At 37.4% G+C, this 19,283-nt stretch overlaps 1 protein-coding gene across 4 annotated transcripts in view; it reads right to left on the reverse strand.

Moving 5' to 3' along the window:
* AFF4 (ALF transcription elongation factor 4) overlaps positions 1–19,283 on the reverse strand; it is an 87,983-nt gene that overhangs the window by 40,443 nt on the left and 28,257 nt on the right. The window contains exons 2-6 of one of the 4 annotated variants that reach the window (XM_026507968.4): positions 19,060–19,151; positions 18,458–18,584; positions 15,129–15,923; positions 13,570–13,614; positions 9,855–9,941 (exon numbers count right to left, since the gene is read on the reverse strand). In XM_026507968.4, the coding sequence (XP_026363753.1) occupies positions 9,855–9,941; positions 13,570–13,614; positions 15,129–15,923; positions 18,458–18,580 (1,050 nt within the window). In that variant the 5' untranslated portion in view covers positions 18,581–18,584; positions 19,060–19,151. The remainder of the gene's footprint in view (positions 1–9,854; positions 9,942–13,569; positions 13,615–15,128; positions 15,924–18,457; positions 18,585–19,059; positions 19,152–19,283) is intronic. The other 3 variants (XM_026507967.4, XM_057307489.1, XM_057307490.1) reach the window with 3 other exon arrangements.

The raw sequence follows: 19,283 nt of genomic DNA on the forward strand, positions 1-19,283 counted from the left end.
GGTGGTGGTTGATCTCAAGACCCTGAGTTCATGACTTGAGCCGAAATCAAGAGTCAGACACTTAACCGAGTGGGCAACCCAGGAGCCCCCCCGAGACAAGGTTTTTAAACAAATGATAATGGAAATGGATATCTGTACACACAAAAATAAACTGTGATCCATATCTTGTCACCATACACAACAATTACCTTAAAATGGATCATAGACCTAAATGTAAAGCCTGAAACTATAAAAAGTCTAAAAAAAAATAGGAGAATGTGGGTTAGGCAAAATTTCGTAGACACCAAAAACATGATCTGTAAACAAACAAAAAAACCCCTGATGAATTAGACTTCATCAATATTAGCAGCTTCTCCTCTTCAAAAGATAGTTAAAATAATGAAAAGAGAAGCTACTTACTGGGGGGGAAATGTGCAAATCTTTTATCTGTTAATGGACTTGCATTCTGAAAATGTAAACTCTCAAACTCAATAAGGAGAGGACAACAGGGGCACCTGGGTGGCTCGGTTTAGCGTCTGCCTTCCGCTCCTGTGATGATCCCGGGGTCCTGGGATTGAGCTGCATGTCTGGCTCCCTGCTCTACAGGGAGCCTGCTTCTACCTCTCCCTCTGCTGCTCCCCCTGCTTATACTCTCTCTCACACTTTCTCAAATACATAAATAAATAAAATCTTTAAAAAAATGAAGAGGAAAACAATCTAATAAGAGATGAGCAAAAGATTTAAACAGTACACCAAAGAAGATACACAAATGACAAGTACATGAAAAGGTGCTCAACATCATCTTAGAGAAATGTCAATTAAAACCAAAATGAAGCACTCCTACGCAACTACTAAAAGGTCTAAAATTTAAAAAGACTGACCATACCAAACACTGGTAAGTACGTGGAGCAACTGAAACTCTAATCTATTGCTAGTAGGAATATAATAAAATGGCTGAATCATTTTGGAAAACAGTATGAGATTTTCCTAAAAGTTAAATGTACATCCACCCTATACTTGAAGGTATTGACTTACGAGAAATAAAAGCATGTGCCCATACAAAGACTTGTACACAAATATTCACAGCAGCTTTATTTTTAACTAAAAACCAGAAAGAGCCCAAATGTCCATCAGTAGGTGAATGGGTAAACAAACTGTGGTGTAACTATGAAACTGAATACTACTTAACAATAAGAAAGAATGATTTATACACTCGACAATATGGATGAATCTCAAAATAATTGTGCTGAGTGAGGGGTGCCTGTATGGCTCAGTTCGTTGAGTGCCTTCGGCTCAGATCATGACCTCAGGGTCCTGGGATCTGGCCCCATGTAGGGCTCCGTGCCCAGGGGGGAGACTGCTTCCCTTCTCCCTCTGCCCCTCCCCATAGCTCATGCTCTCTCTCTCAAATAAATAAATAAAATCTTAAAAAAAAAAAAAACCCACAGTAATTGCGTGGAGTGAAAGAAACCAGAACAAAGAGTATATGTATTATCATTCTATTTATACCAATCTCAAAAACGCAAACTAATGTATAGTGACAGAAATCAGATTAGTGGTTGCCTAGGGATGGGAAGAGACTACAGGAAGAGAACATTATAAAGGATCATAAGGAAACATTTGGGGTACGTCAAAAAGAGAAAGGACAAAAACCATATGAACTTTTCAAAAGATGCAGAAAAAGCATCTGACAAATTACAACATCCATTCAGGATAAAAACCCTCAAAAAAGTAGCTTTAGGGAGAATATACCTCAACATAATAAAGGCCATATATGAAAAACGCATAGTGAACATCATCCTCAATGGGAAAAACTGAAAGCTTTCCCCCTAAGATCATGAACAAGACAAGGATGTCTATCTACTCTTACCACTTTTATTCAACATAGTACACTACGTCCTAGCCATAGTAATCAGACAAAAAAAAGAAATAAAAGATATTCAAATTGGTAAGGAAGAAGTTAAACTTTCACTATTTTCAGATGACATGATATCATATACAGAAAATTGTAAAAGATTCCACCAAAAAACTAGGACTAATAAATGAATTCAGTAAGATCACAGGATACAAAATCAAGACACAGAAATCTGTTGCATTTCTAATATACTAATAACGAAGTAGTCGAAAGAAAAATGAAGAGAACTATCCCATTTACAGTTGCACCAAAAATAATAAAATACCTAGGAATACATTTAACCAAGGAGGTGAAAGATCTGTACTCTGAAAACTACAAAGCGCTGGTGAAAGAAACTGAAGACAAGACCAACAAATGGAAAGAAACTCCATGCTCATGAATTAGGAGAACAAATACTGTTAAAATGTCCATACTATGGGGGCACCTGGATGGCACAGCGGTTAAGTGTCTGCCTTCAGCTCAGGGCGTGATCCCAGCGTTATGGGATCGAGCCCCACATCAGGCTCCTCCACTATGAGCCTGCTTCTTCCTCTCCCATTCCCCCTGCTTGTGTTCCCTCTCTCGCTGGCTGTCTCTATCTCTGTCGAATAAATAAATAAAATCTTTAAAAAAAAAAAAAAGGTCCATACTATGGAAAGCAATCTACAGATTTAATGCTATCCCTATCAAAATACCAATAGCCTTTTCCACAGAACTAGAACAAATAATCTAAAATTTGTATGGAACTACAAAAAACCCCGAATAGCAATCTTAAAAAAGAACAAAGCTGGAAGTATCAAAATCCCAGATTTCAAGATATGCTACACAAAACTGTAGTAATCAAAACAGTATGGCACAATGGCTCAATGAAAGAGAATAGAGAACCCAGAAACACAACCATGATTACATGGTCAATTAATATACAACAAAGGGTGCAAGAATATGCAATGGGTGGGACGTTCACGTGGCTCAGTCAGTTGGGTGTCCGACAGTCTTTGTGTCAGCTCAGGTCATGATCTCATGGGTTGTGGGGCTGTGCCCCACATCAGGCTGTCAGCGGGGAGTCTGCTTTAGATTCTTTCCCTCTACCCCTCCCCCCACTCGTGCACACGTTCTTTCTCTCTCTAGAATAAGTAAGTAAATCTTTAAAAAAAAAATGCAATGGGAAAAAGACTCATCAAGAAATGGTGTTGGGAAAACCAGACAGCTACCTGCAAAAGAATGAAACGAGACCACTTTCACACCATTTTTTAAATTTTATTTTATTTTATTATTATTATTTTTAAAGATTTTATTTATTTATTCAACAGAGATAGAGACAGCCAGCGAGAGAGGGAACACAAGCAGGGGGAGTGGGAGAGGAAGAAGCAGGCTCATAGCAGAGGAGCCTGATGTGGGGCTCGATCCCGGAACGCCGGGATCACGCCCTGAGCCGAAGGCAGACGCTTAACTGCTATGCCACCCAGGCGCCCCTAAATTTTATACACAAAAATAAACTCAGAATGGATTAAAGCCCTAAATGTGAGACCTGAAACCATTAAAATCCCAGAAGAGAGCACAGGCAGTAATTTCTCTGACACTGGCTATAGCAACATTTTTCTAAATATGTTTCTTTTTTTTTTTTTTTTTAAGATTTTATTTATTTAGTTGACAGAGATAGAGACAGCCAGTGAGAGAGGGAACACAAGCAGGGGGAGTGGGAGAGGAAGAAGCAGGCTCCCAGCGGAGGAGCCTGATGTGGGGCTCGATCCCACAACACCGGGATCACGCCCTGAGCCAAAGGCAGACACTTAACCGCTGTGCCACCCAGGCGCCCCCTCTATGTTTCTTAAGGCAAGGGGAACAAAAGTAAAAATAAACTGTTGGGACTATATCAAAACAAAAAACTTCTGCTCAGCGAAGAAAACAATCAATAAAACAAAAAGACAACCTAATGAATGGGAGAAGATACTTGCAAATGATATATACAATAAGGGTTAATATCCAAAATATATAAAGAACTTATACAACGTAACACCAAAAAGCAAGTAATCTAATTAAAAAGTGGACAAAAGACAAGAACATATAGTTCTTCAAAGAAGACATACGGCTGGCCCACAGACCCATGAAAATATGCTCAACATCACTCATCATCAGGGAAATGCAAACCAAAACCACAATGAGATCTCACCTCACACCTGTCAGAATGGCTAAGATCAAAAACACAAGAAACAGAAAGTGTTGGCAAGGATATGGAGGAAAAAAAAACCCTCGTACACTGCTGATGGGAACACAAGCTGGTACAGCCACTGTGGAAAAGAGTATGGAGTTTCCTCAAAAAATTAAAAATAGAACTACCCTAAGTTTCGATAATTGCACTACTGGGTATTCACCCAAAGAATATGAAAATAATAGTTCAGAAAGATACAAGCACCCCTATTATGTATTAAGCATTATTTGTAGTAGCCAAATTACGGAAGCAACCCAAGTGTCCATCAACAGATGAATGGAAGAAGATGTGGTATATATATACAATGGGCTATTACTCAGCCATAAAAAAAGAATAAAATCTTGCCATTTGCAACAACATGGATGGATCTAGAGAGTTCAATGCTAAATGAAATAAGTCAGTCTGAGAAAGACAAAGTACCATATGATTTCACTCTTATGTAGAATTTAAGAGAACATATATGAAATGTCCAGAATAAGCAAATCAATAGAGATATAATGTAGATCAGTGACTGCTTTGAGCCTAGGGTGGGGGCTGGAGCACATAGAAGGGTGACTGCTAAATAGTACAGGGTTTCTTTTTGTGGTGATACAATTTCCCAAAATAATTGTGATGATGGTTACACAACTATGAATATACTAAAAGCCAGTTAATTGTACATTTTAAATGAATGAATTGTATGGTGTGTATATTACACCTCAATAAAACTGTCACCTAAAAAGAATTATGAATGGGGGTGCCTGGGTGGCGCAGTCATTACGCGTCTGCCTTCGGCTCAGGGCGTGATCCTGGCGTTCTGGGATCGAGCCCCGCATCAGGCTCCTCCACTGGGAGACTGCTTCTTCCTCTCCCACTCCCCCTGCTTGTGTTCCCTCTCTCGTTGACTGTCTCTCTCTGTCAAATAAATAAATAAAATCTTTAAAAAAAAAATTATGAATGGACCTGCATTCATAAGCCAGAACTATGAGCTTATGCTCAAAGTCTTCTGATAAGCTTTAATTTTACAATAAAAAAAGAGGTATACTATTAAATAATTCAAGATAGAATATTAAAAATAATTATTTAATCCAAAAGAATCTCAAGAAAGGGAACAAAGAAAGAATTGTTGGAAAAACAGAAAACAAACAACAAATGGTACATTTAAACCCTACGATATCAAAAAACCCCCACCAAAAAAAAAAAATCACCCTACAATATCAATTGCCACATTAAAAGAAAATGGTTTAAACACTCCAAGATTAAATACTAGAGATTGGCAGACTGCAAAGCCAAGACCAAATTATATGCTGCCTATAAGAAACTCACTTTAAATATAAAGCCACCAATAGATTAAAAATAAAGGAAAAAGTTAAATCATGTTAATAATAAAAGAAAGCTGGAGTGACTAAATGAAAATCAGACAAAGTAGACCTCAGAATAAGCACTAATACCAGATATAAAGATGGACATCTCATAATGGAAAAAAAAGGGGATCAATAAATCTGAAAGATACTGCAATCCTAAACACACCTAATAACGAAACTTCAAAATACATGAACCCCAAATGGAAAAAACTGAGAGAGGAAACAGACAAAGCCACAAATACAGGTGCAGATGTCAACACTATTCTTTCATTAGTTGGTAGAACAAATAGTCAGTAAAAATGTAGACAACTAATCACTCTCAACCAACTTGATCTGATATATACAGAACATATTCTATGGTGCCTGGGTGGCTCAGTTGGCCTTCAGCTCAGGTCATGATCTCAGGTCCTGGGACTGAGCCCTGCATCAGGCTCCCTGCTCAGCAGGGGGTCTGCTTCTCCCTCTCCCTCTGACCATCCTCCCCCCTTGTGCTCACTCGCTCTGTCTCAAATAAATAAATAAAATCTTAAAAAAAAAAAAAAAAAGAACATATTCTATCCAGTGTACATGAAATAGCCACCAGGAAAGTTCATATAATGGCCATAAAACAATAACATAAATTTTTAAAAACAAATTATACAGCTTATATTCTCTAACAAGAACATAAATAAATTAGTAATAAATGGTATGTGGAAAGTCCTCAAATATTTGAAAATGAAACCACATGCTTCCATGGATCAAGGAAGAAGTCACACAGGGAATAAGGAAATATCACATACTAAATGGTAATAAAATCACAATATATCACAATCTGTGAGATACACCTAAAGCAGGGCTAAGAGAGATAGTTTTATTTTTTTTTTAAAGATTTATTTATTTCTTTATTTGACAGAGAGACAGCCAGCGAGAGAGGGAACACAAGCAGGGGGAGTGGGAGAGGAAGAAGCAGGCTCCCAGCAGAGAAGCCTGATGTGGGGCTTGATCCCGGAACGCCAGGATCGCACCCTGAGCCGAAGGCAGATGCTTAACGACTACGCCACCCAGGCGCCCCAGAAACTGATAGTTTTAAATATAGAAAACAAGAAATGTTTACAATTAATGACTTAAGCCCCCATCTGAAGAAGTTAAAAGAAAAGTAAATGAAACCCACAATAAGAAGAAAGAAGACAATAACCACAATGAAGGAAAAACCAAAGAAATAGAAAACGGAAAAAATTAAAAGACGGTTCTTAGAAATGATCAATAAAACTCACAAAACTCTAGCTAGACTAATCAAAGAAAATGAAGAGAGAAAATACAAATCACCAATATCAGGGGAAAAAATGACTTTAGTAGAGATCCTACAGACATTAAAAGAGTATTTATATTATAAATAACTCTATACCAACAAACTTGACTACTTAGATGAAATGAACAAATTATAAGACAGACACAAGGAAGAGAAAATCTGAATAGCCCTATATCTAATGAAAACCTTGAATTTATAACTGAATACCTTCCAATAAAGAATACTACAGGCCCAGATGGCATCACCGTTGAAGTATATTAAAATATTCAAAGGGTGCCTGGGCGGCTCAGTCGGTTAAACGTCTGCCTTTGGCTCAGGTCATGATCCCAGCATCCTGGGATGGAGCCCTGTGTCAGGCTCCCCACTCAGTGGGGAGTCTGCTTCTCCCTCCCCATCTGCCTCTCCCCCAACTCATGCTCTGTCTTGCTATCTCTTGCCCTCTCAAATAAGCAAATAAAAAAATCTTTAAAAAAACCCCAAAAACATTCAAGGAAGAATTAAAACTAAATTCCACAAACCAGTTCAGAAAATAGAAATGAGAAGAACATTTCCCTGCTCCTTTTAAGGAGCCAGAGGTACCCTGATACTAAACCCAAAGACAAGAAAACTACAAATAACATCTCCTAGTCCTGCCACCACCACTGACAGACACACACACTAAAGTCCTAAGATTTGAATCGATATCCAAAAAGAAGAATTGTCAATAAGGTCATAAGAAGAGTTTCAACATCATTAGTCATCAGGGAATCAGAAACTGAAACCAATATGAGATACCTTTATGTGCCCAGGAAAATGGCTCCAACTGAACAGACTGACAATACCAAACGTAGACAAGGATGTGGAACAAATCAAACTGTCATACACTGCTGAGGGATGGGAGTGGAGGGAGGCAGGAGCACGACACGGTCGCTTTGGAAGATAGTTTTGAGTTTAGTATCAATTTAACATAATTCAACATACAACTGAGCAATTCTACTTTTTACCATATAACCCAATATTTATTCTTGAAAAAAGAAAACTTAAATCTACACAAAGGCTTGTAAGTGCCTATTTAGAGATACTTTCTTCTTAATATTTCATATCTGGAAAAAACCTAAATGTTCATTAACAGGTACATGGATACACAAATTTTGATATTTTCATACAACACAAATAAAAAGGAACTCAGGAATAAAAAAGAACAAATCACCAATCCATTCATGAACATGGAAGAATTCCAAAAGCAGGTGCTGAGCAAAAGGCAGCAAGCATATATACAAAAGGAGTACACACTATATGGATTTCATTTACATGAAATTCTAGAAAAAGCACAACTTATCTATAGTGACATAAAACAGATCAGTAATTGTGAGGGCCCAGTGGTGGGGGTGAGGTAGATTGCAAAGAAACACAAGGGGATCTTTGGCGTTGACAGAAGTTTCTAATTCTTGATTAGGGCAGTGGTTACACAGGTGCATACACCTACCAAACTCCAACTGTATATTTTTTAGGTGTGTGTAAGGTTGATTTTAAAAGTAAAGGAGTGTGATGGCACACATATAGGCAGAAAGTAACATGCCTACCTCACATTATCCACAAAAATAAATTGGGCTAAAGATAAACATAGAAAACAAAATTGCAATTACATTAAACTAAAAAATAAGAGGGTATGCTTATGATCCTGGGGAAACAAAAAGCTTCTTTAACAGAGCTCAGGTCATGATCCCAGGGATCGAGCCCCGCATCCGACTCCCTGCTCGGCGGGAAGCCTGCTTCTCCCTCTCCCACTCCCCCTGCTTGTGTTCCCTCTCTCGCTGTGTCTCTGTCAAATAAATAAAATCTTTAAAAAAATTTTTTTTAAATCTTCCAGACCGTAATACTTAAAAGGACTCAAAATGGGAGATGTATTTGTAGCATACAGAAGAAATTATTAGAATCTGGAATTCAAACAAAACAACACAAAAAGAAATCCTTCTGAAATTCATTAGGTGAAAGAGGCAACCCCAAGAGCAGAGGAAACAGGTAAATTCACCTACAGAGAAATCACATGGATGACAAATGTGTAAAGATGATAAACCTCGCTAGCAATCTAGGAAATGAAATGCCATTCTGCACTCAAAAGATTGGTGCTTCAAGCAACAAATGGTGATGTATATGTGAGGACTCGGGGAATACAAGTGGGAGCACTGACTGGTACAACTGATGCGGAGGGAATCTGAGAATATATATTAAATATACCGTCTCAATACTCAACAATTCTACTTCTTACTTTACACAAAAGAAACTCATATGCACAAAAGAAGGCATGAAAAAGATACCCACACAAGCAATGTTTATGGAAATGAAAACTTGGCAACAACTTAAACACCAAAGGGAAATAATTAAACTAAAATACATTTATACTATGGACGCAAATAAATGAAATTAAATACCTCTATATGTAATCTATTATCTATATATAATATAGATACATAGTAACTATAGAATGGTCTCTAAGACCTGTTGCTGATTAAAAATCCAGAACAATAAATCTGGGCAGAAATAAAGTCAAAGAGAGAGTGCTTACATGTAACGATCACATATGTATGTTTGCAAATGCATGTGAAAAGACTTGCAAAAGTAAGCATGGAAGTTGCTCTGGCGAGACGGTGGAGGCAACACTGGGAAAGGCTATTATTAGGGGTCCTGGTCAAATTTCCACAAGAATATATTCTTCTATTATTCATGTAAATATAAATTAATGTTAAAAAAAAAAAAGCACATCTGCTATAGTTGAACCTGAAACTGTTGTCTAAGGAACCTCTTGCCACAGCACATCAGTATGACTGCTATGTCCAATGGAAAGGGGGCCCTGAGACAAGAGTTTGAGAAGCCCTTACCACCTGCAACCTAGAACACCGTAACAGTTTGCAACAAACACTGATGCCTTTTAAGTCTCTTCCCGATTGCCTTCAAAGCTTTTTCAAAAACCTCTTAACCCAATCGCTCGATTCCATTATCTTGTTTTATTTTCTTCACAGCAATGACCACTATTTGAACTTATGTATTTATTGTCTGTCTCCCACTAAAACGGGAATGGCAAGACAATTCTGAATTCATATGATTTTAGTCAAGCCATTTAGAGTTTTCTAATAGTATCAAAGACACATGTTATTTACTTACCTTAGTTGGAAAAGGAAATTTGGAAGGTTCTGTTTTGCATGGTGTATGAATAGCCGTTAGAGGGGGAGGCCATGAATGCGTCATCTCCTGAAATGTAATTATTACAGTTTGTTTTCAACCAGTTCAAGGATAAAAATTACACACTAAAAACCAGATTTGTTTTATAAATGCTGGTTTCATGATAGGTCCTCCATAAGTATACATACTTAATCAATAAATATTAATTAAGCACAATTGTGTGCAAGGCAGTATGGGGCAGGAAATAGTCAGATATATAATATACACTCCCTGGCTTCAAGGAGCCTGGAGCTAAGATGATGAAACCTGTGAATCGTCACAGAAATCCGCCTGTAATCAAATACAAGGCACACAGTACAATGCTACTGAAGATGAGGGTGCTGTGAGAGTGGGAGGGGCAGGTAATAATAAGAAAAGGAGCTAACATTTATTGTGTACCATTAATGGGCCAGATACTGTGCTGTTTTACAGGTCTGTTACTCATTTAGTACTCACAATTTTATTAGGAGGTAGATACCATTATTATCCTAACTCTATGTAGGATAAAACTGAAGCACAGAAGTTATTTTTTAAAGGCCACACACTTGTGGACACAAAATTTCACCCTAGGGAGTCTGGCTGCAGAGCCCATTTGCTGATAGGAAGTTTTGGTCAGGTGGAGGAAACCAGAAGAGAGATATCAAAAGCACATGAGAAGGAAGACAGACAAGCAAGGCCGTAAGTATGATTTCATTCAATGCCTTCTGTTTAATCACATGCCAATTATGTTCAAGTGGAGATTTGGATAAGATCACAATGTATATGTTACAGGAGCAGGGGAAAGAGAGATATCAGATTTAGCATAAGGAAGGAGTGTTTTATTTCTGGCATTTAGTTCAAAGTAAGCCATTAGGTAGACTGAGAAAATACAATAAATTAAAGGTGGTTTATTAACTTTTAGGAATTTACTCTGTAGCTATACCTACACAGTTATGTAAAGATACATGTTCAAGGGGCCTACACTTGAAAAATGGAAACAATCTAAATATCCAACAGCACAGAATAATTAAATTACCAGACAGCATACAATGGAACACCAAGCAGACAGTAAAATGAGGAATTTGACTACTGATATGAAATGTTGTCCACATTATATTGTTAAGTGAAAAACAGAAATCATAAGTCTATGTCCTAGTAAATGTTTGTATATGAAAAACTATATATGAAAAAAATCTCTGGCTACCTTTGGGCAACAGAACGACAGAAGGGGAAAGAGACCTGGGCACTTGATACAGTCTCTACTACTGGAACTTCGTAAAACAGCCACCTGCACTGTAATTGCTCTTTATCTTCTTACAATGCTATTATTTTTTAATAGCATTTCACTTTCTGAAATAATACTAATAGTTAATTATTTCCAATATCCAGCAAGAATGTCAGCTCAAAAGGTGCAACATTATCATCTCCACTGTATCCAAGGAGCCTGCTATATGGCTGGTGCTTCATTAGTACGCCGTGAATTAACCTCTCTTGTTTTTACAATAAACAGTTATCATTTTCAGATTAAATTTTTCTTCTTTAAGTTTATGAAGGAGTTCCTAGAAGCAGTATGACTACAGATATCAAGAAAATATGAAGGCAATTTGGACCTGCAGTTCCTCATGCACTGCATGTAGGGAAAGGAAACAGAAACTCGGACCCTCTAGGTTTTCAGTGTCGGCATTTTACACCTCAAATACCAAAGTACTTTCAATAGAAAATCTATTTAACTCCATCATTAAATGTCTGAGCAACTATTACACCCATGGCCACGTGCCAAGCTCTGTATCTATAAAATGAAGAATAAATGGTCACTATCATCAAAGACATAATTAAATGTGAGAATATCTAAGATTCTTCCAGGTATTACAATGCCATGCATCTCTGAAGATTCAAAGGGAAAAGATAAATGCTCCGTTACAGTTTTATATACATGGCAACTAAAAAATGCATGCTATACGAGATTCAAAAGAAAGAGTTATCATTGTGATTTGATGGTCTGACACAGGGGAAAGAAGGATTTCACTGGGATTCTAAGAAAAAACAGAATCTGTATATGCTTAAAGACAAAGGAGAAACATATTTCAGAAAAGTGTACTTTAAAAAGGTAAAAGACAAGAAAGCGTATGACTTAGTGAAACCAATTTGACAAGAGTGGTGAATCAATAGCGAGAGAGGTTAGAACTGGCCTGTGAAAGGTCTAGAATGCTGAACTTGGACACTATTCTATGGGGCTTAGAGAGCCACTGAAATTTCTAAGATGGAAATTAACTTATAAAGACAATGGATTAAAGAGAGAATCTGGTAGCAATACAGAAGACAGATGAGCAAAGAGAGGGCTGTAGATTGCAATTCTTGAAGCTCAAGGTGGCAGAAATGGAAATAAAGGAATGGCATTTTCAAGGAAAATTCAAACTGTACATGCGATTAAATTTTGTGATTAAATAGAACATGAGAGAAAATTAGGATTTTACACGTAGAAGCACAGGAGAATGGTGGTTACTACTAAGAGAAGGAAGTCTGATAAATCTGCCTTTAGATATGTTGAGTCAAAAGAAGCAGAGAGAAAAGCAAATGAACACATAGCTACGAAGCAAGGAAGAGACATAAACCACAACTCAGAGGAGGCCAAGGAGGAGAGAAAGACTGAAGAGTTAACAGGTGAAGCCTAACAATGGAGGAAAAAAATGGAGAGGCTAGAAAAAAGACTCATATTTAAAAGAGAAGAGAAGACACCAAGCTCTGCCAAAAGGCCGAGAATGAGAGACAAGAAAGGTGGATGGAAATAAAAACAGTGAAGCATAATAACAGTCAAGGAAGGAAGACTGAGGTTTTTTAGAAGGAAGACTTAAAAATTCTTGAAAACAGCAGAAAGAGCAGAAAACTCACATGAAGGGGAAGATCATGAACTTAGAGAAACAGCGTCAGTAGAATCACAGAGGTCAATGAGAGACTGTGCAGGGCTGAAGAAAGGAAGAAGAGAATAAAGTGGAAGGAGCAACGCAAGCAGTCTTTCAGAATTATCCATGGTGAAATGCAGGTACAGACACAAAAAATCAGGAGCTTATGCAAAAAGTACAATACGTGACAGTTTTTCTCTACTGAGCCAAAAGCAGTCACTGTCACTCATTAATCCACTAGACGTTCTCTTTTGCCAACTGACAACGTTTTCTTTCCCCAAAAGAGAAATGCACATTTTGGTCATGTGTCGATTTTGAACATAATCCATCCAACACCCAAAATGAGCAGTGTTCAGAGGAGGTCTTTCATTGTAGGAACTGACCAGCAGGTACAAATGAATTACAAAGCAAGCTATTTTCAATGAAACGGTTTGACTGGTAATTACTGATAAGCCTTAGAAACTACTGCTGTATTTGGTTTCTTCCTCTTTTCAAGGCAAACTATTATGACTGGAATTTGTTTTACTTAAAAATGAAAAACAAACAAAACCAGTTCTTTTGAGGGCAGGTAGTAAAGAAACCAAATGACTCAGAAACTAAGTATGAAAATAAGCATAACAGAGTCAATTATTTTTTATAGACATACTGAGTTTCACATGTAAGCAATCTGCTGCCCCAGATCCTTTGTGAAATATCGGGGGGAAGGGGCAGGAAGATAGCAGAGTATCATAAGCAAAAAAGAAAGTATTAAAACAACAACAACAACAACAACAACTTACTTTAAGAATTTCATCCACACAGCTCACATCACCAGAAGCAGATGCCTTAAGAGGAAAAGAAACACACATTAGATTTGGAGTCATTTTTTATTAGATTTTTATCATTTGTTGCACAGATTCAACAATACTATTAGAAAACCAATAAGACATATTTATGATCCCACTATTCTAAATCACAACACTAATTAACCTATTTTGACAAATTTCCTTTAATGCAAAATTTTCAAATTCTAAAAAATTTTAATCACCAACTATACAAGGACTTGAAGACCTTTGTATTTATCAAAAGTTTTGAAAAATCTTTCTTAGATTAGAAATAAAGTTTTAAATGTTATTTTGCAGGTGGAGCAACTTGTCAAAAATCTGAGTTTATTTATATATAATATATACCTGTGATATTGAATACATTATATCACATAAACTAACCAACAGAATAAAACCAATATTATTGAAAGGATACTTGTCTGGAATATGATGGATATTTTACACAGCTTTCCTTAAATCATGGAAAAGCTGTTATTTCTAAAGCACAATCAGGAATTGGAGAGCTAGAGTTTGAACTCAAGTCTATCTCCAAGGATCAAGTTGTTTGAAGAAAGAACAAACAACCACTTCACCGTTCTCTTCAGAGGAGTAATTAGATGACAACTGCCATGAACAATGAGTTTCCCAAGGCCACAGGAAAAATGTTTAAATGTTCTTAAAAAAGCATTTCACCTATCATTGATCCCTTTTACCACGGTTTTAAGCTATGGACTATGATTTTTGGTTATGAACACTATTTTAAAATTTTTATTAAAAGATAAAACTTAAACTATTGCACAGTGAATACTCAATTTCTTTAGTTATTCTGATGTTTTGGTATGCAGTTATAAATACTATAAATTTCAAACCATCACTATGAATCTAAAGCAGCTGTCTCAAACCTTTTAAGTGTAAACAGAGAAAAAGCTCACGGCATCCAAACCTTGCAACATTACCAACTTGATGGACTCCCCCAAAATCCCAACATTCACTACAATGAATCATAGCCCACATCGCATTCCTGAGTATCATAATGAGAATACAAGTTACTTTTTTTAAACAAAAGAACACAAGACATATTCTTTCATAAAATCAAAAGGAAGAAATCTAAGGTACTGATTTCACAGATCATGCTTTTATTCTATAACTGACTGTCATCTGAATATTTCAAAACAGTGAATGACATTTTCTCTACTGCCCAATAGGGGAAGCTAACAGGTTTACTGATCTACTTCGGAGTCAATCACAAGTCTTTTTTTTAAACTTACATATATCTTATTATAAAACTGAAACAAAGTTCAAGTTCAGTTACAATTTCATAGTAAACTGCCTCACAGAGTCATAATATTAAAAGCTCTAGGGGGCTCCTGGGTGGCTCAGTCAGTTAAGCGTCCCAACTCTTGATTTTGGCTCAGGTCCAGATCTTGGGGTGGCAGGAGGTTCTCTCTCCCCTTTCCCCTCCCCCTGCTCTTTCTCTGTCTAAAATAAATGTATAAAAACAAAACAAAACAAAAGACTCTAAATGTGTCACTTACATCCAATGGCTGGGAAGGTATTTTCAGCTTGGCGAGATGTGCTTTGCTACTGGGCTTCAGTTCAGTCATACTGTTGCTATGGGATTGGCTGCTGTAGTGCTCAGAGGACAGCTTTGGTTCCATGGACTCCTGTCCATCCATGGGCCGCACATAGGCAGTGGGTTTCTGTAACATCGAACTGGACTTTGACATCAATGAAGGTGGGAAAGACTGATTTGAATGCTGCCCACTTGAAAAAGGTACGCGGGAAGGAGAATCCCAGTTTGCATCAGGGTCCCGAGGTGATTTGGAACGCTGATGTTCCTTGCTATGGTGATCATTCCCATGAGACCTGGAATGACTGGAGCTTAATGAAGAAACAGCCTGGGGTTTTCCAGGGCTGGAAGAGCGTGATTTGGAGTGTTCCGATCCATGCTGGCTTTTTTTCCGACTACTGCTTCCACTACTGCTGTATGAGTCACGGTCATGCCTCTGGCCGCTACTATTGGTGCCACCACTGCCACCTGCACTGGTCCGCTGGCTACTGTGTCCACTCTGCAAGCCTGAGGACCGTTTCTGAGACTGAGAAGTACTGGGTGCAGGTCCTACTGGAGTCCATTTGCTACTCTGATGAGAGGTCCCATGTCTCTGTTCAAAGAAATTTGGGTTAGATTTTTCATCTGCTGTCGGTGGTACTGTAGGCTTGGGAATTGCAACAAGCTTTGGTATAGATCTGTCTCCTATGAAATCCTTCATTTCATCGTAGTTTCCAAGCATACTCTGAATACGACTTGATAGCTTATCTTCTTTGCTAGTCTACAAAAATTGTAAAATAAAATGATATAATTAGCATAACTGGAAATAAAAGATGCTTCTAAATGGACTTTCCAAACTTCAAATGCAAAAGGGCTTTTCAAAAGGAGGCCTCATCTCATATCTTAAGGTTAACATCTCAAAAGCAAACTCCAAATATATAATTTTTATAGTGAAAAAAATGCACTGAAAGTGAGAAACATTCATGCAAAAACGCAAATATTCTATAGGACATTGAGAAGTGTGTACAAACGATTTCAGGAGGGAAAAAAATTCCAAATTTCACCGATAAATATACTGGAACAGTAGTAAAAATCTTTTGAAGGGCGGGAAAAGTATTGTGCCTTGGGCAGATTAGCTAACACTCATTATTCTGGCAATGTAGGAAAACATATTCCTGGAGTTCAATGTTACAGTTAAAAGGAGAAACAAAAATTTAATGAAACATATTATACCCAACTGACTTTTAAAAAAAATTTTAATTCTTTCTATTACTGTGACTAATTAAGTTAATAAAAGTCAACAACAAACTAAAAATGGAAAATCCAGGGGCGCCTGGGTGGCTCAGTCATTAAGCGGCTGCCTTCGGCTCAGGGTGTGATCCCAGAGTCCTGGGATCGAGCCCCGCATAGGGCTCCACTAGGAGCCTGCTTCTTCCTCTCCCTCTGCACCTCTCCCTCTTCCCCTGCTTGTGTTCCCTCTCTCACTGGCTGGCTCTTTCTCTGTCAAATAAATAAATAAAATCTTTTAAAAAAATGGAAAATCCACTGATAAAGTTTCAAATATTAATTCTATTAATTCTGATCAAGAGACACTGCAAGTTTTGAAGTCAATGGTACAGACTGTTTTAAAAATTATTCTTAGATAATAAGAAAGTCCAAGATATCTACAAGCTTTAGGACTCTTTCACATTCACAAACATGAAAGACAGTAAGCTTACTGAGGGCATTAAGAGGAAATCAAGACAGAACCACTATTTATTTTGAGGCTGGCATGAACTGATAATGACTTTAGATGATCTGAAAATCAGTTTGAGCCCTATTAAACAAGAGAGGGAAATAGATAGCAATTTGTAGACAACATCAAGATGAGGAATCAAATCCAGTTCATTACAATGTAATTACAAAATAAATGGTAGTATGATTTGAAGATTCTGGACCAAACTCCTGGGTTTTCTTTTGAAATGCCTTTAATCCCTAATCCCAAACCCCAGGTTTTGTGTTACACTCATATAAATGATGTCATTGTACCTGCCTTTAAATGAAAATCCTTAAAAACTTTTTTAAAAAGTGGCTTTTATAGGGGCACCTGGGTGGCTCAGTCAGTTAAGCATCTGCCTTCGGCTTGAGTCCTGATCCTGGGGTCCTGGGATCGAGCCCCACGTCGGGCTCCCTGTTCAATGGGGAGTCTGCTTCTCCCTCTACCCCTCCACCCTGCTTGTGCTGTCTCTCTCTCTCTCCTCAAATAAAGAAATAAAATCTTAAAAAAAATGGCTTTTACAAAAGCTTCTACAAACACCAAATGTTACAAGGGTAAACCTAGAATATGTTGTTATATTTATATTTCATCAGAAAAAAGTCTAACACACTGTCAATCTCACATCGTAAACCAACAATGGTCATTACTGCTGCAATACCATTATACACAATATAAGCCTTTAAAATGTAGGGTAGATCAAATGATCGAAAGCCAAATCAAACATTAGAGACATCTGTGGCCACTATAGCCACATTAGTCATCAGAAGTGATATTATTCAGTGTTTTATGTAATCCCAAATCAAGTACAATGATAGTTATAAAAATAGCAATTGGTTCACTTTATTGGACATCTCTGACAAGCTTTTAATCTAAATTGGGTATTGTTCATTAAGCCCATAAAAAAGAAAGATAATTTAGTATAAAATAGAAAAAGGAACCAGACTGATACTGAAGACACATTTATTCAAATATAGTAGCAGTCACTGATACTTAGCAAATTAAGTAAGCAAATGGCAAGAAACAAGGGAGAAAAAAAGAATCTCTCTGATATTTGTCTTTGACATTTTATTATACCCAAAAAAACCTAGGAAATAGACGATGCATACTCATTTACAAAATTTTAATTTAATTCAGAAAGGTGAAATGCCTGCCCAGGGTTAGTGGTAGAGCCTGGGATGTAGAGATCAATGTCTGAGCTAATTCAGACCACATTTTCAAGAATATGAGATAGCAACAGGGGGCAGGGGAGGAGGTCTGGGTTTGAGGATGACTTTAGGAGGCTAATAATACTGTTTCTTGATCTGGGTACTGATTATATAAGGTTGTTCATGTTGTGAAAATTCTTTCAGCTAGAACACTCATTTTGTGTACCTCTCTGCATGTATGTTATACTCCAATGACAAGTTTACCCCAAAAATCTACATTCTTATTTGGAGGAAAGTAAAAACGTTAAATGGCATATATGATAATAATTCTTTTCTACTACAAAAATTCAAGTTTAAACATTTGAAAAGCAAAAATGTCACACTATTGGGGGAAAAATTCACAGGACTACTTACAACTTTGTATGGCTCGGCAAAGAGAGGAGAGCTAGGTGGGAAGGCGTCTTCGCCCTGCTGAATTTCCTGATTCCGCCTTTCCCGTTCTTTCATACGCAGCACATTTCGGTCTTCACGGTTCATGTTGCTAAGAAGAGAAACACAATATTTGTATCACAAAAAGGAAAGTTAAAATCAAATGTTCTGTACTCATTTTGAGAGTTTAATGCTTCGTTCGGAGATTCCCTTTCGACTTCCAAGTAGTAACAGGCATTAGTGCTGAAGCTGGGTATTGGTAATGGTTTTACCAACTAATACCAACAGTGTCTTGCACAACTATTGATATAGTAAACACTAGCCCAGAGTATTAGGATCCACCCCATTGAAACACTTAGCCTTACCAATTTTTAAAGTATTCAGCTAGCTAAAAGTCAGTTACAACTTATACATTCAGATAGATGGAAGGTAGTACTCAAACCCAAATCCTTAAGATTTCCTATAAGCCTTTCATGGCTTCCTCTTCAGAAATCTAACTATTCTTTGCTATTAGAGGCACACAAACCCACTCCCTCCTACCACTCCCTCCCCCCGGGGTCCAGTGCTTTTCTCTACTTTGCATCTACCTTATCTTGATTTCTTTTTGTCCCAAACACAGCTTCCTTGGTGTCCATCCTTATGGCAGTTTGACCTCAGCTTTGCTGTTGCTCTAGATTCCCTAAAAAACGACATTTCTGCTCTAAATACATTAATATTTCAATTAATACCTCAATAAATGGCAAAACTGAGGCTTTCAGTAATAGAATCTAAAATTAACTTGGGTTAGTAATAGTAGTTGAAACTGTACTGA

The sequence above is a fragment of the Ursus arctos genome, unplaced genomic scaffold (assembly GCF_023065955.2).
Source record: "Ursus arctos isolate Adak ecotype North America unplaced genomic scaffold, UrsArc2.0 scaffold_5, whole genome shotgun sequence".
Taxonomy (NCBI): domain Eukaryota; kingdom Metazoa; phylum Chordata; class Mammalia; order Carnivora; family Ursidae; genus Ursus; species Ursus arctos.